Here is a 25,151-nt window from a genome sequence, read left to right on the forward strand (position 1 = left end):
TGGAAAATTCTTACAAAACACACTGAAATATCTGAAAAAGTGCGTAACATAATTCATAAAACTATGGAACTTGTTTAGATTATTGAAGATCTTTATAGAAAAATCATTGACATTGCAAAAAAAATCTCGAATTTGTCTTAAAAAACTCCAAAGGTAGGTAATTGAAAATTTGTGCATTTTGCACAGGTAAGAATTGTTGAAATAGTATCATTAAAATTAATGATGAAATAACTGAAATATTATCAAAAAGCCATGAACGCTGCATAAAAAAAAGATCGGGTACCTACAGCATATAATTTTATGGTGTCATAAAAATCAAGCACAAAAAAATTTCAAACAATCTCTGAAAACACATCTGAAAGTGTTTGAAAATTGGCGAATTGATTGTCTTGACTCAGATTAGCAGATTCTATGTAATGTTGATAATTTGAATTTTTGCCAAAAAATTAAACTAAACTGACTAATTTCATCTGTTTTGTTTGTTTCAGGTGAGTTTGAATTTTGTGCCTTGAAGATAATTGAATAAGTTTGTACTCCAAATCATTGTATGAAAAATGGTGAGTATGGTTTTTCTTAATTTTGAGTGATATTATTGTGAGCTTACTTTTTGACTGGTTTGAATTTGCAAAATAATTGAATGAATTCTTCCTAGATTCTTTTTTTCGTGAGTAGAAAGAACGTTAGATGAATGTGATGCTCGATTTTCAACAGATTTCTGCAAAATAAACCACAGAATTTCAATGATTTTTTTTAATTTTTTTTTTTTTTCATTTTTTCAAGTGGGTTAGCTTAAATTTTGTGCCTGGTCCTCAGAGTGTCTTGGAGAAACTTCGCCCTTCTTTCTTTTGGTTTGACTCACACGTCTTTTACAGTTTACTTGACATTTTCTGCGTAAGTTTTGAGAAATTGGAATCCGATATTTTAAGAAAGCTTTTGGCTGGAATTTGTCTGCGAAATTTTTCGCCCAAACTCACACTGAATTTTCACTAATTTTCAAGAAGTTTCTTTCTAATTTTCTAGTGATTTGCAAACCAATTTTCTTGCGATTACTCAACAATTTCTCAGTGATATTCTAGTGATTATCTATAGATCAATTTCTCAGGTTTTCCAGTGTATTTTTTCACTTATTTTCTAGTTATTCTTTTCCCACTGATTTTCTAGTGATTTTTTTTTAGCGAACTTTTCCACTAAATTTCCAGTGAATTTTCACCAATTTTCCAGTAATTTTTAAACTAATTTTCTGACGATTTTTTCATTTTTTTTCCAATGATATTTCACTGATTTTCTAGTGATTTTTCATCAACTTCTCAGCGATTTTTTTTTTTACTGATTTTCTAGTGTCTTTTTCACTTATTTTCCAGTGATTCTTTCCCCCTGATTTTCTAGTAATTTTTCACTAAAATAGTAAATTATCACCTTTCTACTAAATTTTCGGTGAATTTTAACCAATTTTCCAGTGATTTGCAAACCAATTTTCTTGCGATTACTCAACAATTCCTCAATGATATTCTAGTGATTATCTATAGATCAATTTCTCAGGTTTTCCCGTGTATTTTCCACTTATTTTCCAGTTATTCTTTTCCTACTGATTTTCTAGTGATTTTTTAGTGAACTTTTCCACTGAATTTTCACCAATTTTCCAGTGATTTCTAAACTAATTTTCTGACGATTTTTTCATATTTTTTTTCAATGATTTTTCACTGATTTTCTAGTGATTTTTCATCAACTTCTCAGCGAATTTTGTTACTGATTTTCTAGTGTCTTTTTCACTTATTTTTCAGAGATTCTTTCCCCCTGATTTTCTAGTGATTTTTCACTAAATCAGTAAATTATCACCTTTCCACTAAATTTTCAGTGAATTTTCACCAATTTTCCAGTGATTTTCAAACCAATTTTCTGACGATTTTTGCATATCTTTTCCCATGATTTTCCACTGATTTTCTAGTGATTTTTCATCAACTTCTCAGCGAATTTTTTTACTGATTTTCTAGTGTCTATTTCACTTATTTTCCAGTGATTCTTCCCCTCCTGATCTTCTAGCGATTTTTCACTAAATCAGTAAATTATCACGTTTCCACTAAATTTTCAGTAAATTTTCACCAATTTTCCAGTGATTTTCGAAGCAATTTTATGTAGGTTTTCTCATCTTTTTTTCTATGATTTGTCACTGATTTTTTAGTGATTTTTCATCAACTTCTCAGCGAATTTTTTACTGATTTTCAAGAGATTTGTTGCTAATTTTATGGTAATTTTTCAAACTTTTCCCTAGTCATTCACTTCAAAATTCATAATTTTTTGCACTATTTTCTAGCAATTTCTAGCTAATTTCCTGTCAAATTTTCTCATATTTCAAATATAAAAGTGTTTTTTGAAAACCAATTTTCTTTTGATTTTATCAATTTTTCAGGGAATTCTCTCAAACGGCTATTTTTTACCAGGATATTTTGTAGTAATTTTTCACTATTTTTCCAATAATGTTGCACTAATTTTCTGTGAATTTTCACCTAATTTTTCACTCATAATACCCAGTGAATTTTTATTATTTTTCTAGTGATTTTTCACTGATTTTCTGTTTGTTTTTTTTACTGTTTTCTGGTGATTTTTTACCGATTTTTCCAGTGATTTTTCATAGATTTTTCAGTGTCTTTCTTCACTATTTTTCGGTGATTTTTTCCGTTGATTTTCTAGTGATTTTTCACTAAATCAGTAAATTATCACATTTCCACTAAGTTTCCAGTGAATTTTCACCAATTTTCCAGTAATTTTCAAACTGATGATTTTTTCATATTTTTTCCAATGATTTTCTCCTGATCTTCTAGTGATTTTTCATCAACTTCTCTGCGAATTTTTTACTGATTTTCTAGTGATTTCTTGCTTATTTTTTAGTGATAATCACTAATTTTTAAAACTTTTTCCTAGTGACTCATTTCAAAAATTCATAATTTTTTGAACTACATATTTTCTAGCAGTTTCCAGTTAGTTTCCCAGCTAATTCATTTTTTTATTTTTTTATTTTGGTGTTTATAATTACAAGATTATTACACCCGTAAGAGGGGGGGGGGGGGTTATATTTGGTCTGTGAGGTTGATGTTTTTTATTAGGGAGATGAATTTTTGAATTTCCGAGGGTTCGTCGGGGATAGTAGGTGGGTTTTCTTTTATCTGTAGTGTAAGTCTGTTTCGTTTTAGTTGGGGACAGTTGAAATGTATGTGTTGGATGGATGTGGGTTCGTTTCTGCAAAATTGGCATGAGGGTTTTGGTTCTTTTTGGTATAAGTGGTTATGAGTAATTTTTGTGTGGCCTATTCTTAGTCTAGTAATCAGGATTTCTTCTTTTCTGTTCAGGTGGCCTAGATTTTTCCAGGTGAGGGTAGTTTTTTTATGTTGGAAGAGTTTGTTTGAAGTTTGTTGTGACCAAAAGTTCTGCCAGTTAGTAAATGTGTTGTGAGTGATTACAGATTTAATGTCATCAGGAGTGAGAGAGGTAAGGGGGAGGGGGCAGCGGCTGTTTTTGCTAATCTATCAACAGTTTCGTTTCCAGTGATACCTATGTGGCTGGGAACATACATGAAGCTAATTTGAGTAATCATAATATTGGAGGTTAAAAAGGGACTTATGTATGTCTTGGACTATGGGATGGTCAGAAAAAATGTTTTGAATGGATAGCAGTGAACTTAGTGAGTCGCTTTGAATTAGAAATTTTTTATTTTCTGATTGAATGGAAATTATATCTATTAGGCAATGTTTTATGGCAGTGAGTTCAGCAGTAAAAATTGAGGCACAGTTGTGAATTTTGAAACTGAGAACTTTGTCATTAATTGAGTAAGCATAACCAGTATGAATGTTGGAAATTTTTGAACCATCTGTGAAGCATAAGTTATATTCAGTATAGTTTGATAACACTTCTAAGTAATGACTCTTGATTAATAATGGGGAGTGATCATGTTTTGGGTAGTTTCTTAAGTAAAATTCCATCTGTATAGGTTTGAGAGACCAAGGGGGATAAGATATTGGTTTATGTATAGTATTAGGTTTTTTAGGTCAATTTGTAGGTTGTTCATATTTTGATAAATTCTGGGATTGGACATGAAGTATGGAGGAAATGCTGAGAGCTGTAGACATTGAGTGACCTTTGAAGAGGGTGAGATGGATTATTTGCAACAGTTGTTAAGAATTTGTTTGTCATGAGAATTTTCCTAAAATCAGGAGGAAGCTCTGCAGCTTCACAATAAATACTATCAATTGGAGACGAATAGAGAGCACCTATGCAGATGTGCAAGGAGGAATTTTGAACAGTTTTGAGAATGTTAGTAGTTTTATTTGATAGGTTTGTAAAGCATGGACTTCCATATTCAATTTTACTACCTATCAGAGCTTTGTACAAGTGAAGTAATAGTTGGCGTGATGGGTTATACTTTGGATTTTTAACAATTTTTAGTAAATTTAGACGTTTGTTAAGTTGAGCTTTTATGTTGAGAAAATGAGGCGTACAAGTAAGTTTTTTATCAAAAGTAAGTCCAAGGAATTTGGTAGTTGGTTTAAAAACTAAAAGATGTCCTTTGAATTCAAGGATAGGTTCTGGGTAGGTTTATTTACAATTTTTTTTTCTTATAATTTTACCAATTTTTCATGGAATCTTCTCAAACTTCCTGGCGATTTTTCACCAGGTTATTTTGTAGTAATTTTTCACTATTTTTCCGATAATGTTTCACTAATTTTCCTGCGAAATTTCACTCAATTTTTCACTTAATATCCAGTGAATTTTTATTAAATACATAGTAATTTTTCACCGATTTTCTAGTAAATTTTCACCAATTTTCCAGCAATCTCTTGCTAATTTTCTATAACAATTTTCGAACTTTTTGACGATTATTAAGATCCGCAACTCCAACTCGAAACCTCCTCAAACGCCAAAATAATAAATTCGCGATTGTAAATATACGCACGTGACGATGGCTAGGACGCGAAAGGGGGCACCGGCACCACCAACCATATCATCGTAAACGTTTATGAAAAACGCTCGACTATTTTACGATAATGAAAATAAACGATAGCGAAAAGCTGCATTTCTCAGGTACTAATCCGTAGACTACGACGACGACGACGACGACGAAGACTTTGGTCGTTAGTCCGAAGGCATTGGGGAGTGAGAAGCAAAGGTATATGAGGAGGAGGTCGGTAGACGCGAATCTAATTAAATAATTAAACGCCGCGCCGGCTAATTATTATAAACGAGAAGGCGCGGTGGCGATGGCTGCCTTTCGTCTCTCTACAACTGCTGCTTTCAGCTTTCTGTGCTGTTAAAATAATCGTATGCCTCATCCTGGATTCGTACAGGCTGCAGGCCGCGTTTAATTTTCGCACTCTTTTTCTGTACTTCTACCTATACCTATATTATAGCTCTACCTACGCACGTAGCATAGCTTTGCTAACTTTCGATTCATTTGCTCTTTTATCTCGGCCTATCTACTCGTAACTGGGCATATGCTAATTATTTCATCGTGGAACGATTACCTACCTGATGTGGTGGTGGAGTGTTGCAGGGAAGGAAAAAAAAAGAACTTCAGTCAAAAATTCAACGTAACGGAACAGATTCGTTAAATTTTCACGAGCTTTTTGTATTTGTACGAGCGCGCGGAAAGAGTGCTGAGGAGAAAAAGGATGCGATGGCGTGGACGCAAATCGTCCAAATTTACGTATACTCGGCAGTGTATTTTACTCGTGCGAAAGTTAATTAGTCATTATCCGCCAACCAATCCGACATTAACATTTATTCAGCGACGAAAAAGCTCTCTCTCGTCGTAACACGACCAACACGACGGTCGCAGATGGTGTTGGTGATTTTGTTGAGTCAATAATGACGTGGTATCCTACATGTTGGTTGGTTGGCTTCGGCTCGCGTTCGCTCTGGCTGCTTATTTTTCAAACACGCGGAAAATACGAGTATATTATTTATCTACGAGGCTGTTTTTTTTCAGCTCGACTTTTCGACACAGGTACGCGATTGTCGTTTCGAGAAATTTAACCCTTTCGTGTGCTCGTAATAGTATGTCCAGGACTGAGATATGGTCGAATGTTTGCTTACATCTTCGTCGTGTTGTTGTACGTAGATTTGCAAGCAGTATATTTCCGCGTTATATATTTTTTTTCTGGTTTTTTGGTCGACAGTCGCCCTCTATTAAAATATAATTATCCGGTCGCGCGTGGCCTCAGTTTTCTCTTACAGCGCAGCGAGCGTGAGCGTTGGCGGCGTTGTCAATAGAGACGACGACATGGCGCATCTTGTATCCCAAATGTATACAGAACATGGCGTATGCTATGGTAATTTGCTCCATACAAGTCTACATCACTCTCCTATGTATACGTATTATAATTCTCCAGATGAAATATTCAGATTAACTATACACTATGTATATTGTATACAGCGTGTACCCTCGTAACTATGAATAGGTAGGTAGGTACCTAATCGTTGACCAAACACAATGCCTAGTTGCAAGTTGTGTTTTTTTCTGTTGCGAAGCCAAGCCAAGCCACGTCCTAAGAGTCGGGGTCATGTTGGATGGCGGTCGCTCTCAGCACACAGCGGGTTCTGCGCCAGGCGCCGCTGCTTCGTCATATTCGCTCTAACGAGCCACTCGAAAAGGTGCAACAACGCGTGAAAACCATCAGCGAGCTCGTCGCCTGCTTTTCATTTCAGTTCACCTCACTTGTTGAACGTCTTATATTGGCCCAAGAATGGGATAAGGATACGTTGGTTTATCCTCCATTTTGAAATTAACCTCGGTCGTTCGATTTACCCACAATAGTAGCTGAATGGGTTAATTTACGAGACGATTTTTACCTGTCTTGAACTGTAGAACTTTCATTATGTAGACCTTAATCCTTATAACGCTTTTTTAAAATTTAACCTAAGGCTCTTGAAGTTTCCCCGTGTAGGGACGGGTTAAGAATATCTTTATGGTACCCTCTGCCTGTCGTAAAAGGCGACTAAAAGAGGACCAGGCAAGCACGGAGGCCTAGATAGCAGCCCTATCACCGTGATATATCTGGCATGGCTGGTAACCAAGTCAGACGAAAATTAACCTTACTCAAAATACACTAACAACAAGAAACGGATGGAACCATGGGATCCCTGGCGGAGGTGAACCCCTGGTTAAAATAAAAACACCCGCAATCGAAAGAAAATACAAACTCGGAAACTGGAATGTAAGAGGATATGCAGCCAAGGAAGCAGAAATAAACGAAATTCTAAGCAGCAGAAATATAGACTTTGCCGTGATGTCTGAAACAAAGAAGAAAGGAAGTGGAACAATCGAATCTGGAAAATACATCGTTATCTACAGTGGAGTTGATAAGAAAACCAGAGCTGCAGGCGGAGTGATGTTACACATACATAATAAACACCGCGAAAACATCGACTCATACAACATATGGCATGAAAGAATTGTATCAGCAAGGATGAGATTGAAAAAAGACTTTCTTACAATAATCGGAGTATATGCACCAGAAGAGGGAAGAGAGGAACAAAGCAAAGAGTTCTACGAGCAACTACAGAAGGCAGTACAAGCAGTAAATCCAGAAGATAAATTGATAATAGCAGGAGACTTGAATGCTCAGGTAGGAGATAGGCGTGTAAAGACAGTAACTGGTATGTATGGAATAGAAGGAATGAATACAAATGGGAAGAGACTGATAGATTTTTGCACTTTCAACGGACTGAGAATCATGAATACATTCTACCAACACAAAAAAGATCACAAGATGACATGGAGCAATACAAGAGGACAAAGCTCAATGATCGACCATTTTATAGCCAATGAAAACGCCGCTAAGAAATTCTTGGATGTAAGAACATACAGGGGTCTAGAAATAGGCACTGACCATCATTTTGTTCAAGGAGTAATGAGAATGGAAACAACAAGAATACCAGCCAGGAAAAATGAAAAGAAAATCAACACAAGAGCCCTGGATGACCCAACCAACCAATGGCTGTACTAAAGACGGATGAACATCATAAGTGAAGAAATACCAAAAAGCCAGGACATAGAAGAAGAATGGAAAAACATCAAATCCATTGTGACAAAAGCCGCAAAAGAAAGCTTAGGAATGGTTCCATGCAGAATCGGGGCAAAGCAAATAAAGAATTGGGACAATGAAATCCAAGAACTCATCCAAAAGAAAAGACAGGCATTTAGAAAATTCATGAGCTCAAAAAGTGAGGTTGATGGTGAAGAATATCGAAAACAGTTGGCAAAAGTCAAGAGAAAGTCCAGGAAATTACAGAGAGAGAGCTGGGAAAATTTCATCACATTCCTGGAGCATGACACATACAAGTTATGGCCAAAGGTGTATAAGATCATAAGGAGAATTGACACAAATTTTAATGAAAGAGTGGGTTTGCCAAAAATAAAAATCAATGATGCAAAGAAACATTTTGAAGAACTCTGGAGTGATGAAAACGCACAAGACATAAAGATAGAAGAAGAAATTGGAGAACCAGAAGACAGAATTTCATTTAGAGAGCTACAAGAGGCTTCAAAACAGCAAAAAATGCAAAAGCTCCAGGAGAAGATGGCATACCAACAGAATTGTATAAATACGCAAGTGGTGAATTCAAAAGAAGACTGCTGGAATTCCTAAATAGGATGTACCAAGAAGAAAAGGTACCTGAAGAATTCAAAACAGCAATTGTAATACCACTGTTCAAGAAAGGTGATATGTCAAACCTGAAAAACTACCGAGGAATAAGTCTACTCAATACCTGCTACAAGATATATGCAAAAATACTGGCAAAACGACTGGCAGACCATGCAGAAGAAAAGATGTCAGAAAGTCAAAACGGATTCAGAAAAGGAAGATCATGCACTGATGCAAGTTTTACAGTAAAACTATTGATGGAAAAAAGGATCGAATACAACCTAGAAACACACATGTGCTTTATAGACCTGGAAAAAGCATATGATAGGGTCAATAGAAAAAAACTGTTTGAAGTGCTAAAAGATGAAGAGATAACATATAAAATGCGAAAAGTAATAAACAGCATTTATAAGAACACCAGAATAAGAGTACGAATTGGAAATAAACTCTCAGAACAAGCAGAAATAAACAGGGGAGTTCGCCAGGGATGCCCACTGTCTTGTGTTTTATTCAACATGTACATGGATCACATGGTGAAAGAATGGCAGAAAATGAAACCAAAAGGAATCAAGACAGACAGAAGGCAGGAAATATCAACAGTACTTTTCGCAGATGATCAAGCAGTACTAGCTGAAACAGAATGTGGTATAGGAATTAGGAATTAACGAGATTTTTAGAACTAGGAACAAATAATGAGAGGATAGGTATTAGGAAAATTCACGATTAGGAAATATTGGGATGGGTTTGGATTAGGATAAGACAAACCTACCTAACCACATAATACAAAAATGCTCTATTTTAACTCAAATTCACGAAGATATGTTTCAACCAATATTCTATCGAAAGAAAGGGATTTTATTTACAAGGTAGGTAGAACCTACATCATACACAATCATAGTTGGAACGTATCCCAGTGTAAAAATAAACTCGAAAAGTAAATTGAATTTACATACATTTCTAGACATTGCAAGCAAGTCGAAATAGTTAGAAATCTACTAAATCTATACCTAGATTATTCAGATTGAATCACTGTTTTAAATCCTTACCTAGATCATTCAGATGAATTCTAACTACTTTACCATTAACCTAATCATTACCTTGACCATATCAATAGTAGTTGGACTGAATCTATTCATAGATTATATCGTAGCCCTATACTTTGAAATAAGAACCTAAATGCTGACCAACATATTGGCTAGAGGATTTCCCTCAGCCTGCCGGTAACTCGATCAAGTAACTTACTCCATTAGAATTCTTGTCCAAATAATTAGTGAAATAAATTCATAGCAACACAAATAACACTCGCGTTACCGGAGAAATTATATCATTTTAATAAGTTCAAATTTAAACAAAATATTCGAATGCTGCCATGTAATGACAGGTAAATTTATAGATAAAAAATTACAGAAAAAATACGAACGCACGTTCTTAATCGAGTGGAAAAAACATACTGAAGAATAGGTAGGTATTACCTATTGTCATAATCACTCGAGTTTCCCACCATAGATTTTAACCTTGAGATGGGCTCATTGAATTTATGTACCAAGTTTTGCCTAACTATTTCTATTTAGGCTCGTCTATAGCACATAATTTCTCCCCCTGCCAAAGAGAAAATCTATGGAAGGGAAAACTCGAATGCAAGACTGAAAAATTACATTACGTTAAACTATTGAAAAATTAACAATTAACAATGACTATTGAAAAAACAGCTAATCTAAACTCGAGTATGATTAACAGTGAAAATGTAAAAAACAAAGAAAAAACAATAACAAAAAGAACAATATGAAAACGACTATCGCCAAAAAACACACCATCCAAAAACGAAAAATGAAATTACAATATAATAAGATTCACGATGATAACGTAATAACTCGAAACAGAAACTACAAAAGAAAAAACCAAAAATTTACAATAAGGAAAAATTTTGAAACCGAATCTTATTTCTTCTTTTTAATAAGATATTCTTCTACCGGATAGAAGTTATCTCGTACTCTAAATCGATCCATCGCTCGAAGGCTTCTGAGAAGACCAATCATCCGAACTCGCGGTACCTTCTCCTTACATCTGACCGTTCTCGAGTAAGGGATTCCAGGTGGTCCTCGAAGATTGATTGACACAGCCTGTGGGTCGTAACTCTTGATCAGTGGCCCGATATCTCGTACACCCAAAATGACTGTACCATGATGTGCCTCTACTTTCTTCGTAGTCGCGAAATTGGCCACATAGCAAGAGAACCAATGAATATCGTTTTTGTTGCGATCGATACCGGGAGTCAATTTCAATGGTACATTCACCTTTCGTCGTACCACTAACCGGAACTCGTCCTTCCATGGCACATAAACTACCTTAGGGTGACGAAGAAATTCAAATTCGAATGACACGTTCTTGTCGAAAAACTCGAGTGCAGCGGTGTTAATTAACGATACCTGGAGCGTTGGGTCGATGATAATTTCCACGTAATCGTTGGCGATCTTTCCCAGGACCGTAACGAGGTGTTTCATGTTGGTCTGGTTTTGGTATGACCATCTGGGACGATAAACATGTTCGCGTGGATAAATCTCGTTACGGTAAGTCGAGCGGACCAAATTAAGATGGTTACGCCAAGTAACCGCCTCGATATCGATTCTTGGCCATTCGAATGATTGCCTTTTGTCGTAATACTCAAATCTTGGAACAACGATTTTAAAATGAACATATGTTCCCCGTATCAGCGCTTCCCAAAGATCGGTAGCTAGATGTTCGAATACTCGGTCGCTTGGATCCCACTCGAATTGATACGGTCGATAACTTTCAGGCCATTCTTCAGGAACATACGGTCGAAGGCGACATTCAGAAATATCATCGTCGTCAATCAATTCGTGGCAAAAAATTTGGATACCGTCGATTTCAGCGTAGTTTAATCGAGGAAACTTTGCCGTTACATATGCTGGTTGTGGTGGTGGAAGAACGACAGGAACCACAGCAGCGACGGGAACAGCAGCGGCGGCGGCTTGAGCGACTGGTTCATTTTCATCAGCTAATGGAGCTGGTTGGATCGGTTTTTCAACATTGTTCTCGGTAACGTGATCAACCTGCATCGATTCATCGGTGGAATGAGTTGCCGTTGCTGATGGAGTCAACGTTGAACTCGAATCAATGACATCACTTTCAACAGTGGCAGCAGTGACGATAGCTGAAGTTGACGTAGAACTCGAGTCATTTTCGCCGATCGGTAGTGTTGATGGTCGGTTTTGCGGTGGAATGAGATCACGAAGGTTGAGATCGGCCAACAATGAATTCTGACGTAGAGTTGCTAAAATGTTCGCTATTGATGGATCATCTTCGCTAGGTCTAGGTTGTTGGAGTGGATACGTCTTCGGCTCAGGAAACCGAAAACCAACCGTTTTCTTTTCACCGGTACTGTCTTCTTCGGTGTAACTTAGTTTTTTCGCCGGTGGTAAGCCTTCATTGGGGCTCTTCAGCGCACTCTTAAGAGGAGCTGGCAATCGAGTAAGAGACACCGATAAATTCTCAAATTCGGTCGAATGTGAGGTTCTAGCTGCGTCATCAAAAGATGATGTTGATAGGTGACGATTCGTTTGGTTCAATATATCGATGTTTTCTTCAAATACATCATCACTACCACCGTCGGAGACGTTGATGATTTCTTCTCCTTCAGTCAGATCGATCGTTGTTTCACTCGAGTTTGTTGCGATTGGTTTGGATTGTTCTTCGTCGTGCACAAATGAGAAAACAGCGGGAGGAAGAATCAGATCGTTTTCTGAAAACGCTCGACGAATCATCGTGCTTAATTTTGGTTGTTGAACTGGAGTCGGAGGAGCGGGCGATATCGGTCGAGAGAGAGTCTCCATTTGCTCGAATAAGAACTCTGTTAGACCTTCTACCTCGACGGCGATAAGAGATGGTAAATCACGTATATTCGGCGTCTCCTTTGGAATGAGGCATCTCTTGCAAGGTGATAGACGGTTGGCGGTAAAAACAGCGAGCAGATACTCTCGGATATACAATTCCACCCGTTGGATCTCAGATTCCATGATGCTTCGAGATAAAGATGTAGGTAAATCGAGTGCGGAGACAGAAATCTCGATGATCTCGGCGATTGGACATCTGACGTTTTGTTTTTTGATCGTTAGAGTGTCTTCCTGATCGTTTCGTATTACAAATACTCGAGTGTCAAGATCTTCAGCTGAGAACGTTTTCTTTAAATTCTCAGGACTCGAGTTAATGATCGGGTGTATATGGCTCTGGCGACAGGTCGCGTACAAATCATTCTGTGAACAATTTAAAATCATACACAAAACTAGATTAGCATAATTCTAAGAGAGACTTTTATCGTTTTACAAACTATGAAAAAATTATAACTAAAATAAATTAAAATAAAAGAGAGAGAGACATAGAAGGCTGAGACGAGTAGGCAAAGGCTCCTATTCTATCGGAGGTTGAACAGTATCATCGGTAGCTGGATTGTACTTTCGAAGATGACGGATATTTTCTCGAATAATATATCCTGGATTTTTTTCATCTTCAAGTTCGTAAACGTTAATGAAAGGCTTGGTGATGACTTTATATGGGCCTTTCCATTGGTGTGATAGTTTCGCAGCTACTCCTTTCTCTTTCGAGGATACAGGTCTATTTTTTACAAATACTCGTTCACCAATATCCAATATCACAGGTTTGTGAACTTTATGGAAATATGCTTGTCGACGTTCATGATTCTTTTTCTGGTTTTCGAGTATTCGCTGGTTGATATCGAGTGGTAATTTTCGTTGTTTAATTATATCAACTAATGAATCAGGTACTAATCGTTTACGTACTGCTTCATATGGAATGCAACCTGTTACAGTGCTTTCTGTATAGTTTAATTTACGCTCGATATCTGGTAAAATACGACACCATGATTTTTGTTTATCAGCGATATACTTTCTCATACTCGAACCAATAGTACTCATTATTCTTTCGGCAGGATTACTATTTGGAGTGTATCTTGATGTATACCGAATTTGAACTCCTCTCTTCAGCCAAAATTTTCTCCAATAACGAGAAGAAAATTGTGGACCATTATCACTGAGTACTATTTTCGGTAACCCAAACTCATTAATCCAAAGAATCATACGTTCGAGTATATTTGCGGAAGTTACGACTTTTAATGGGTATAATTTGACAAATTTGGTAAAATGATCTTCGATCACAAACACAGTATCGACGCCTGCTGTACTGCTTGGAATTGGTCCAAAATTATCCAAACACAAAATCTCATTGAAACGTTCAGAAGCGAGTGTTTGGATTGGACCATATAATCGAGTTGTAGATCTCATTGATATTTGACATGAGATACAGTCATTTACAAATTGACACACTTGAGTTGTTAATCCAGGCCAATCAAAATGTCTTCGTATAATGCGAATTAATCGTGTAATTCCAACATGGCCATACTCATAATGATAGTGTTGAATTATTTCTCGTTGGAGGTTTTTTGGAATAAATATTCGCCATTCTTGGTCATTATGATTCTGATAAATAACCAAGTTCAATTTTTTATCAACTCGAGTACGTTCGGGATATTTCTTGATACATGCTTGTACAATTTCGTCGTTATTCTGGATTGATCGAAGTCGTCGAAATTCAGTAAATAAACATTTCGGTGTTTTGTAATCGAACAGAAAAATGGTGAAATTTTTGTCGTTTTCGGTAATGTTGAAAGTATACCTAGACAAAAAATCTGCAATCGAGTTATCAGCTCCAGCGATATGTCGAATATCTATTCTGAAGTTGTCTAAATACAGCAACCATTTCATAATCCGATTAGGCAAAAGTTCATTTTTCTTCAGGTATGTTACCGCAATGTTATCAGTGTATAAATGAACTTTTATAAATGAACTTTATTTCCGGCCAAAAGATAGTAATTTTTGGCGAGAAGATGGATAATTGCCAAAAGCTCGAGTTCCATTATGGAATAGGATTTTTCGTAGCCTTTTAACACTCGAGAAGTAAATGCAATTGGCATCATTAGGTCTTTTTCATTCTTGCGACTCGGTTGCATTACTACACCTGCGATGGCTTTCGTAGAAGCATCCGTATATATGTAGAATGGCTTTTCGAAGTCAGGATAGGTCAATAGTGTCTCATTTGCGAGTTCTTTTTTCAGCAATTCGAAATGTTTGATGTTTTCTTCCGTCCACACTATTGCACCTTTTCCTACAGTAGTCAATGCATAAAGAGGAGCACACAGCACGCTGATTCGAGCCATATATTCTCGGTAGTACTGAAACATACCGAGAAATTGCTGGAGGCTCTTTACGTCTTTTGGCAACTCGAAATTCAAGATCGGTTCGATCTTTTCAGGATCAACCTGAACACCCTCATCGGAGAATATCATCCTGAGATATTTTATTCGAGTTTGACACCATTGGGTTTTCCGAAGATTGAGTGTCATTCCAGCAGCTTTCACCTTTTCGAGGAAAATACGAATATGTTCGAGGTGTTCTTCGATAGTTTTCGAGTAGATAATGACGTCATCGACGTACACACCAGTGAAATCTTCACAACCGCGTAACACCAATCGAAGAGCATAAACAAAAGCAGCTAAACTATCTTCGGTACCGAAACCTACAACCGTCATTACGAGAGGAATACCATCGATGGTGAATGATAGAACGCATTGTTGATCCTCTGCTAATTTGATTTGGAGGAAACCATTATTGAAATCAAAGATCGAAAAATACTTCATGTCCTTAAACTTCATCCGCATGTTGTTAATATTTGGCGGTTCAGTTGAGTGTCTGAGAATGTATTCATTTAATGGTCTTCCATCCAAACATATACGAACTTTTCCACCTCCTTTATCCACATAGACGAGACCTAACTTGTAAGGTGATTGTCTTTCAACCACTTTTCCTTCTTTTTTCCATTTTCTTATAATTTCATGGACACCATCTTCGTAGCGATGGGGAATAGGTCGAGATTTACACCATACTTTATGTGGAGGGGGAAGTTTGTTACCTACGAAAGCGAATCTGTGTTCGTAACAGTTACACAAACCGATTCTGTTTTCAAAAGTTTCATAGTTATTATGAATATGTTTTCTCAACGTACCTTTATGTTTGTTCGAGAGTTCCGTACCCTCGACTGCTTCTTCTATTTTATACAGCAATTCGGTACAGATGACATAGGAAGGATTCTCACTTATTGAAAATATCTCTTCAGGTTTCGTAGACGTGATGTACTGGACTTCTTGTAAAGGATATTGTTTCGGATCCTTTAGTAACTCGAAATTCATCGCGCTTTTCACTGAATCGTTGTAATGAATCTTGAATGTTTTATTCTGGAGAGCTGTTACAGTTGGATCGGTAAGCTCAATGTAATTCTTTGACGTGTGAATTACTAACTCGAATGATCTCATTAAATTACGTCCCAAAATCAACGGTGTATTCAGGTCTTTGACGATAAATGCCTGAATATTGAACACACTTTTGTTAGGCTTTTGTGTTGGAAAACTCATCGGTACGTAAGCCATTTTCGTGATTTTTGGATGAGCTTTGGTTGCAGCTAGCGAAAACTTTTGACCCATACCATCAGCTTTGACTTCACTTTTCTTCAATTCAGGGTATGCTGCGACGATTCGCTCGTAAACGCTTTCATTCATGAGTACATGAGAGCAACCGTTATCAATTAGTGCATCTACGTCAATTTTACCAAATTGAACTTTTATTTTCGGTGACACGTCTTTATTCGAGTATTCAATGTCGACTGGATCAAGTACATCGAGAATACTATGGTTGAGATTGAATACAACTGGTTCATCTGTTTTACCGTACATGCTATCGAGTTTCTCATCTTTCTTCGTATCTTTATAAGGTTGGGTTTTGAAGATATTGACCCCACAGTATTTCTTGAAAAAGCTACACATATCGTAAGTCAATTTATTCAGATTGAGAATATCCCAACTTGCATAATCAGGTTTTGATCCATGCGATATTCCACCAACCTTGTAGAATTCTTTTTTAATATCGTAAAGAATAGCGCCTTCTGATGTATATTTAAACCATTTCTTCTCAGTTGGCACAAGCTCATTACGTTTTACGAATGGAGAAAACGCATTCCAAAAAAGACAATTGTCTTGTTTTGTTGCAGTGAAATAAATCTTCTCGTTCACTTCTTCTAAATTCTTCCAATAATCGAGACTTATATTGGGAAAATTCACTGGAGCGATCAACGCGAAAACGATATGCTTAATTCGATAAATATCTCGTAAGGTGACCACCAATTTCTGCAATTCGTTCTGGAACTGGGAACTATCGAAATTTTTGAACATCGATTCTTGCAATCCAAGATGAATTAGTGCACGCTCAACACCAAAAGGTATATCGAATGTGTTTTCTTCGAATAATTGATTCACCTTTTTAACCGTCAAGGTATCACGAACTAATGGAAATTGTGCGTGATCTGCAATGTTCTTATTTTCATGGAATCTCAGAAATTTGTACATGACATTACTACCGATATATGCAATTCCATCACAGAAAAGATACATCTTTTCTTTATTAGGAATGTCTGGAACTACCAGAGGGATTATTGGAGCTTCTTTGTTGTGGATTATCGCAACTTCAAAGGTCGGCTGATCTGAATTAGAGGTAACACTGCGACCTTCGGTGTTACCTAATTCAAGTTTAAATCATCGAGTGGAATTGAGATATCGCAAGCGGAAAATTCCTCTAAATTCGGTGGATTTTTTTGATCATAAAGCTGGAGATTATGATTCATATCGACATAATGAACGGTGAGACCAGGTTCGTTGAAATTAATCTCATTTGCACTCGCTACTTTGGTGAATTGAGCTCGTCCGCCTCGATCAAACCGTTTTAAAATTTGACCTTTATCGAATCTTGTGAAAGGGTTTTCTTTCTTAGGCGGAGGATTCGATCGATTTTCACTGGAACCGTTATTTCTACTCGAGTTGGAGTCTGGCTTTGAATTCGATGAAGTTTTTGTTGATTTCGAATTTCGTACTTTATCCATCAGAGGTTTCGCCACTTGTTGGTAATACGAAGAAGCATTCACGCTTTTCTTATTAGCGGTTCCAGAATTTTCCATTTCAGAAATTGCTTCGATAATTTCTTCAATGGTATCTGTAGGCTCAGTTTCTTTAAATATTTCTCGATATTCTTTTCCAATCTTTTCGGTCAAAACTTGAGCCACCCATTTTGGCGTTACTGAGGTATTCCACCTCATTCTTCTTAACCAGAATGTTACAAAATCCACGACACTTTGATTTTGATTTTTCTGTTCTTTTTTGAATTCTTTGATATCGAGTTGGTGATTCATAATGGTGGAGAATTGTTTTACGAGTTTTATTGCATTCAAATGCCAAGGCTCATCAATTTGTAACGCCTTCTTGTAATTGACCAATTCTGTATGCTCGAGAAAATAATCAAGACAGAGATTGTATTCTTGATTAGTTTTCACTAACTGACGGATCTCGTTCTCAAACTCGATAAGGAATTCTTCAACCGTTCGGTAATCTTCACTAGCTTTCCACTTCGAAACTCGAGCTCCTTCGCATATTTGTTTTACGTTTTTCTTACTACCGGAATTATCAATACTCGAGAATTGTACAGGTGAAATAACCAATAGCGATCAACAGTCTTCGATTGGGAAGACTAGTTGTTCATTTTTCGCTTTTAAATGAAAATGTCGTTGAGGAATCGTTAAACAGGATGGTTGGGGAACGAAATCACGACTTCCGTCACCTCCACCACGGCTTTGTCTCGAATGTATAGCAAATTGCTTGGCAATGTTTTCCGATAATGTTTCATTGTTTATCTCGATAACATCCATTAATAAAGCAGCTGTTACTCCGCTAGGACCTGGAGCAGCTCCTTCTGACGTAGAAGCGGTGGTCTCATTAGCAAGAGACATTCGCTTTGTAACTTTCGATTGTAGCTCTTCATTCTTCTTTTTAATCGCTGCATTTTCAGCCAATAATCGTTCGTAATCTTCTTGAGTGAACGACATTATAGGTATAGGTTGGTTTTCGTCTTCATCGAATACGTCAACTTCTTCGATTGGTATTTCTACTTTGATACCAGCGACGTCGTCGTCAGTTGAATCGAATGTCTTAGGAACTTTATCACGAAAACGGGATTCTTTAAAGAAACCTTCTGGAAATCGTGGTGATCGGAAATAATATGACGGAGTTGGTCGAAATAATTTCGCTCGTCGACGTTCTTTTTTCTCTTCTGGATCTAACTCGAGTGAAGAATCAGAATCGAAATTGTCGAATTGTCGTGATGTCTCGTTCAATCGATCTCGTACACCGTTTAACTCGTTATCAATCGAATCGTCGGCTTCTTGATCTGGATTGTCGAATTCGTTCAGTTCGTCGAGAGAAAGCTCGAGTGCAATATTACTATTATCGATAGTAAAACTGATAACAGCTGGATCGTGGAAATGAGCACTCGCAGAAGACTCGTTGAGTTCAATATCAGGTTCGTTTGAATTATTCACTGTTGAATAAGCTTGATTAGTAAACACTCGAGTTACCATTTGGCAATGTTGAGTCAGCATTATGGTCCCTAACTATCTAAAAATCCCTAACTAAGGATCCCTAGATTCCCTATAGACCAAGGTAATGATCTCACAAGTAACACAAATAACACTAAAACGTTCGAAAATACCTGACTATGCATGAGAAAAACCAAAGAAGAGTACATACCCACGCAGGCGCCAGGTTGCGTATTTACAACCAATTTTGGCATGTCACATATTTTCAAAAACGAAACACAATACATATAAGAAGAATCAAAACAACGGTAAACAAAATAACTAGATCTAATTTTACCTCAAAGGAAGCCATAATCGTAAATAAACAGATGAAACAATGGAAATAATACAGCTACGTATTCGGCTGGAACATCAAAATATTCGAAATACGACAAGCTCGCGAATCTTTCGAACTTCACTTCACAAACGAAAGTTTATTAAATGATTAAATCAGAAGCTCGAATAAAAATACGATCGCAATAATCGAATCAATTTTAGCAAAAAGTAGAAATACCGCACTAAAAAACCATACGCATAACGCAAACTACTCGAGAGATGTTTACGGTACGAAAGAAAAGATAATACTCAAACCGAATGCGTTTTAGATTGCGATCGAAGACTCGACTAGAAAGATAAGAGAATAACAAAATGGCGATTTACAAACATAATACAATAGATAGAAACTACGACGAACGTTTCCTAGAAATTTTGTTCAGCCCGATGCCGATTCTTCTACACTAACACAAACACATATCTTTTTATATTTTTTATTAATTTTCTTAGAAAAACACGCATCTTAATTCTAAAGGCATAAGCTGAATATGTGGATATCCAGACATATGCGGGAAAGGGGGAAGGAAATTTAGCGGCCTTTATCAAAAACCTATCCTAGCCGAAGCTTTACATAGTACCATTCGTAAAACTAGTTGCAACATGTTTTATAATATGTTAAAAATACTCGATCATTTTTCTGGTACTCGGAGGTCTTGATGTAATTACTCGATGTCGTTATCTCGTTGATGGTGGTACATTTCATTACATGTACAATACCAGAACGACTAGTACAATTCGAAGCTGGTTTCTTCGTGTATCTAAAATATGCTTTCTAACAAACTGTTCCCTAAGTGAGGTAGGTACCTACTACCTATTCGATACCTACCCACAGGCGGACCGTACTTCTCATCAGGCGAAAGCATAGCACAAAAGATAACGCGCTCGAGTGACTATTCTAACGGCCATATTTTATTGATTGAAAGAAATCTTCGTGTCCAACATGAAACACATGTATAACATTGAATTTTGACACGAAAATTTTCTGAAGATGAATTTTGAATAATTAATACCTAAACTCATTAAGCCCTAGCCCCACGTTGGGCGCCAATTTTTATATTATGTGGTATAGGAATTAGGAATTAACGAGATTTTTAGAACTAGGAACAAATAATGAGAGGATAGGTATTAGGAAAATTCACGATTAGGAAATATTGGGATGGGTTTGGATTAGGATAAGACAAACCTACCTAACCACATAATACAAAAATGCTCTATTTTAACTCAAATTCATGAAGATATGTTTCAACCAATATTCTATCGAAAGAAAGGGATTTTATTTACAAGGTAGGTAGAACCTACATCATACACAATCATAGTTGGAACGTATCCCAGTGTAAAAATAAACTCGAAAAGTAAATTGAATTTACATACATTTCTAGACATTGCAAGCAAGTCGAAATAGTTAGAAATCTACTAAATCTATACCTAGATTATTCAGATTGAATCACTGTTTTAAATCCTTACCTAGATCATTCAGATGAATTCTAACTACTTTACCATTAACCTAATCATTACCTTGACCATATCAATAGTAGTTGGACTGAATCTATTCATAGATTATATCGTAGCCCTATACTTTGAAATAAGAACCTAAATGCTGACCAACATATTGGCTAGAGGATTTCCCTCAGCCTGCCGGTAACTCGATCAAGTAACTTACTCCATTAGAATTCTTGTCCAAATAATTAGTGAAATAAATTCATAGCAACACAAATAACACTCGCGTTACCGGAGAAATTATATCATTTTAATAAGTTCAAATTTAAACAAAATATTCGAATGCTGCCATGTAATGACAGGTAAATTTATAGATAAAAAATTACAGAAAAAATACGAACGCACGTTCTTAATCGAGTGGAAAAAACATACTGAAGAATAGGTAGGTATTACCTATTGTCATAATCACTCGAGTTTCCCACCATAGATTTTAACCTTGAGATGGGCTCATTGAATTTATGTACCAAGTTTTGCCTAACTATTTCTATTTAGGCTCGTCTATAGCACAAGAAGATGACCTACAGAGATCAATGTACAATCTAACAGAGACATCAGAAAAGTATGATATGAGAATATCATCAGAGAAAACAAAGACAATGGCCTTCAAAGGAAAGGAACCAGTAAGCAAGATTGTAATAAATGGAAAAATCATTGAACAGGTCAATAATTTCAAATACCTGGGAAACACAATATCATACCAGGGAGAAGTAGATGTTGGTGGAAAGATTGCAAAGTTCCTGAGAGTCACAGGACTGATAAATAGGACCCTGAGAAGCAGTAAGGTGCGAAAAGAAACAAGATTGAAGGTGTACAATACCCTAGCAATACCAATGATGACTTATGGAAGCGAGGTTTGGGCACTGAAGAAATCTGATAAAAGAAGAATAACGGCAGCTGAGATGAAGTTCATGAGGAGAACGGCAGGGGTGACTCTAAGAGACAGAGTCCCATCTGAGAAAATAACAGCAGATCTCGGAGTGATGCCAGTCATGAAAAAGATAAAAAAGTATAGGAAAGATTGGAGAAATCATGTCAAAAGGATGGAGGAAACAAGATAACCAAAACAGGTCCTCCAATATACACCAACGGGGAAAAGAAGCAGAGGGAGACCAAGGAGGAAACTCACTGATACCTCAGGCTCATCCTCAACAGGTTCCACACCACAGCAGACAGGCCAATAGGCCTACCGCTTATAAGGAAACGACGACGACGGCTCTTGAAGTTGGGTTTTCATCCTACCAATTAAACGTATGGATTTGATCATAGCTCAAGTAAGGCCAATTGAAAAAAAAAGGTTAATTAAAAAGTGATCAACCTTGAGTTATTCTAATTTACTCGTACAGTAAGCTGCATTCAAAACTGGCACACTGAATGGAAAATTCCCATGTGTAGATCGAACCGAGATTCGTAGGTACTAATATTTTTTACTTTACACCTTCTATTCGGTTTACCTGAGTATATTCGAGACTGGTTGTTGATTTACATAAATTTGTATTGGCAAAACTTCCTCAAATGTACAAATTATCTCATCGCATCGTCGAAGCAGGAAAACTACCTACCTACCTGTATATACACTATACAAAATAAGTAAAGGGATGCTAAATTACTGCATACAGTACAGCCAAGCTAGGTATTAGGTACCCCTAATAGGGTAGTCGTAGTCGTAAACCTATGTGTGCAATTCAGTGAATACGTTTTTCCAAAACTAAAAATTCCTCAGGGATGTAATTAGCGAGGTAACTATTTAGCGTCGTCGTAAACTTGGTTTTTAGTCTTGGTCTTGGTCGTCGTTGTCGTTGTCGTACTACAAATGTTTGTCCAAAACGGTCGAGAGAGTTATTATTTAAAAAATCCGAGCCTGTATTCCCCAGACGATTGTATACCTGTGTATGTGTAATTTTCCCGTTGTCGTTGTATACGTACGTTTTCGAGTGTCCCCTGCTGTGAACTTACAAACGTCTTGTGGTTCTGTTAGGTTAGGATGGTTACGATTTGCATGTGAAGTCTGTTCTATTGCTCGATGCCGACCATTTTTGCCAAGTCAAAAAGGGAGCATTGGCTATTCTATGTCAAATCAACCTGGTTTTGAGTTCATGTGCTTCGATTTTATCCAATATTTGTGGATAGGTTCCTTATAATGAAGAATTGAAGATAGATGGAACATCGTTGAGCCCTCACCCTCTCTTTCCTCCTTGGGGCAGTTAAGGAGGGTTTGTGTTTTTTTTTTTTCAGAAATTGAAATTTCTCGTCCTAATGCCCAACTTTGATGTCTCTATTGCTCGGGACTGGACTGCTGTGACTTGGAGAAAATCTGTTCATCTGTTTATCTGTTTGTGTCGTTTTAAACGTAATGAGCTAACGATTAATGAAAATTAGTTTCAATAAAAGTTCCAAAAATTTCAAAATTCAAAGTGAAGCTTTTTTGAAAACACGATTTTCAATATCTCGCCAAATTTTGGGGTTGTATTTTGAAATGTTGAAAAAAAAATCTAGAAAACGTACATTTTTATGATATTTACTACTATGAATGTCTCGAATCGGATTTGCGAGACCACCAGTGATGGGAGGAGGGTACCTGGGTTAAATTAATTCATATCCTACACCTCTAAACACCTAATAAACCGAAGATCATCCAATTTTTTATATTTTTAGGAATGTTTTGGACTCAGTGGGTGCTTAAGAAGGTCCAAATCAGGAAAAATAAGTTGATGATATTCGTATTCGGACCTTTCGAAAAAATATAAAATTATATGTCACATGTTATTTGATATTTTTTTGAAAAAAATTTACCATTTCAGAGCTCCTTATCTTCCTCTCCACCCTTCCTCCCCCACCCTAGAAAAAAATCCTAATAGCATCAATGAGTGAATACTGAATAATTTGCGAAAGTGCATACACGTTTTTATTCTTTTCCAGCTGGCTACATTGCATTATTCTTAGCATCGCCGTTACAAAGCCTTGCCTTTGGTTAAAATTTTCAGTATCGCTTTTTGCCAAGTCTCCTTCTTCAACAGATATTGTGAAAATGAAGTTTTTTTTTTTTGCCAATAAGTAGTTGCCAAGAAGTCCTGGTTTTTACTTAAAATTGTCAGTTTTACTAAAGTTCAAAAATTTCCAGAAATTCTGACTTTTTCAAAGTTGCCAAAAATGCCAACTTTTTCAAACATTGACAAAAATTCTCGTTTTTTCGCAAAAAACTTTTAAAAGTTGTGCTTTTGTCCAAAAATGACCAAACAGTCTTCCTTTTTGCCAAAAATTGCCAAAAACTCCATCTTTTTAGTGACTAAAAAAAATTTTTTTTACCCTAAAATTTCCAAAAGTCACCAAGAAGTATTTTTTTCTCGTAAAAAATGAAAAAGAATGTCTCACTTTTCGAAAAAAAATGCAATTTTTGACAAAAATTCATTGTTTCTTTTTGCAGAAAATTTTTAAAAATCTTTTGTCAAAAATTCTAGCTTCTTAGCAATTGAAAAGTCTTGTTTTTTTACCCATGATTTCCAAAAGTAACCAAGAAGTGTCGTTTTTTAACTAAGGAATTCAAAAAAAATTACTCCTGGAAAGAAATAATTTCTTGGCCAATGATTCCTAAAATCTGTTGATTTTTGCTTTTTAAAAAAAATTCTCGCTTTTTTGCTGAAGATTAATTTTATTTCAAATGAATTACCTTCAAGCTTTGTTTTTTTGCCAGAAATTGCTAGCTAATTTTTTTGCAATAATTTCATATTTTTGTTGAACTAGTTGTCAAAGTCTTGCTTTTTTCCAGAAATAAAAAAATCTCACTTTTTCGCAAATGTTAGGGTAAGTGCAGGTAATATGGGGTACATAAGTTCAAACTCTTCCTGAATGGAGAGAAATTGATGAAAAATGAAAATTTTTGCGACATTTGAAAATTCAAACATTTACCCATCTGTGATAAAAATTGTGGCCACTAAAAATCATTTTTACTATTTTTAATTTTTTTTTGAAAAAAAAGTTCAAAATCGACATTTTTGAAAAAGTGCAGGTAATATGGGGTACCAATAAAAACTACAATGAAATGACCTTTGAAAAGCCAAACAAAAATGTTTTCCAGTTTTTACATTTATTTCACGCACAAACCATGGTTTCCCATGATTTTTTTCATAATTTTTTGATTTTTCGAAAAAA

The 25,151-nt window shown here is 36.3% G+C and overlaps 2 protein-coding genes across 4 annotated transcripts in view; both read right to left on the bottom strand.

The window, feature by feature from the left end:
- LOC135834789 (voltage-dependent T-type calcium channel subunit alpha-1H-like) overlaps positions 1-25,151 on the bottom strand; it is a 472,203-nt gene that overhangs the window by 381,137 nt on the left and 65,915 nt on the right. The gene's annotated exons all lie outside the window — the stretch shown is intronic.
- LOC135843144 (uncharacterized) lies at positions 9,944-17,166 on the bottom strand. Its single transcript, XM_065360909.1, has 3 exons — positions 15,865-17,166; positions 15,729-15,770; positions 9,944-12,907 (listed from the first exon to the last, which is right to left on the bottom strand). Exons 1-3 carry the CDS (start codon positions 17,164-17,166, stop codon positions 10,574-10,576), a joined length of 3,678 nt encoding a protein of 1,225 aa, XP_065216981.1. The 3' UTR covers positions 9,944-10,573.

This window comes from Planococcus citri, chromosome 1, assembly GCF_950023065.1.
Source record: "Planococcus citri chromosome 1, ihPlaCitr1.1, whole genome shotgun sequence".
Classification (NCBI taxonomy): domain Eukaryota; kingdom Metazoa; phylum Arthropoda; class Insecta; order Hemiptera; family Pseudococcidae; genus Planococcus; species Planococcus citri.

Excerpts from the sequence above, each read along its gene's own strand:
- LOC135843144 (XM_065360909.1), bottom strand. The coding sequence starts at position 17,166 with ATGTATCTTTTCTGTGATGGAATTGCATATATCGGTAGTAATGTCATG. Across the intron at positions 15,771-15,864 it reads AACAATATCCTTTACAAGAA|AAGAAGCAGTCGAGGGTACG; the intron begins GTCCAGTACATC and ends TGTATAAAATAG. Across the intron at positions 12,908-15,728 it reads ACTCTCGAACAAACATAAAG|AATGATTTGTACGCGACCTG; the intron begins GTACGTTGAGAA and ends AATTGTTCACAG.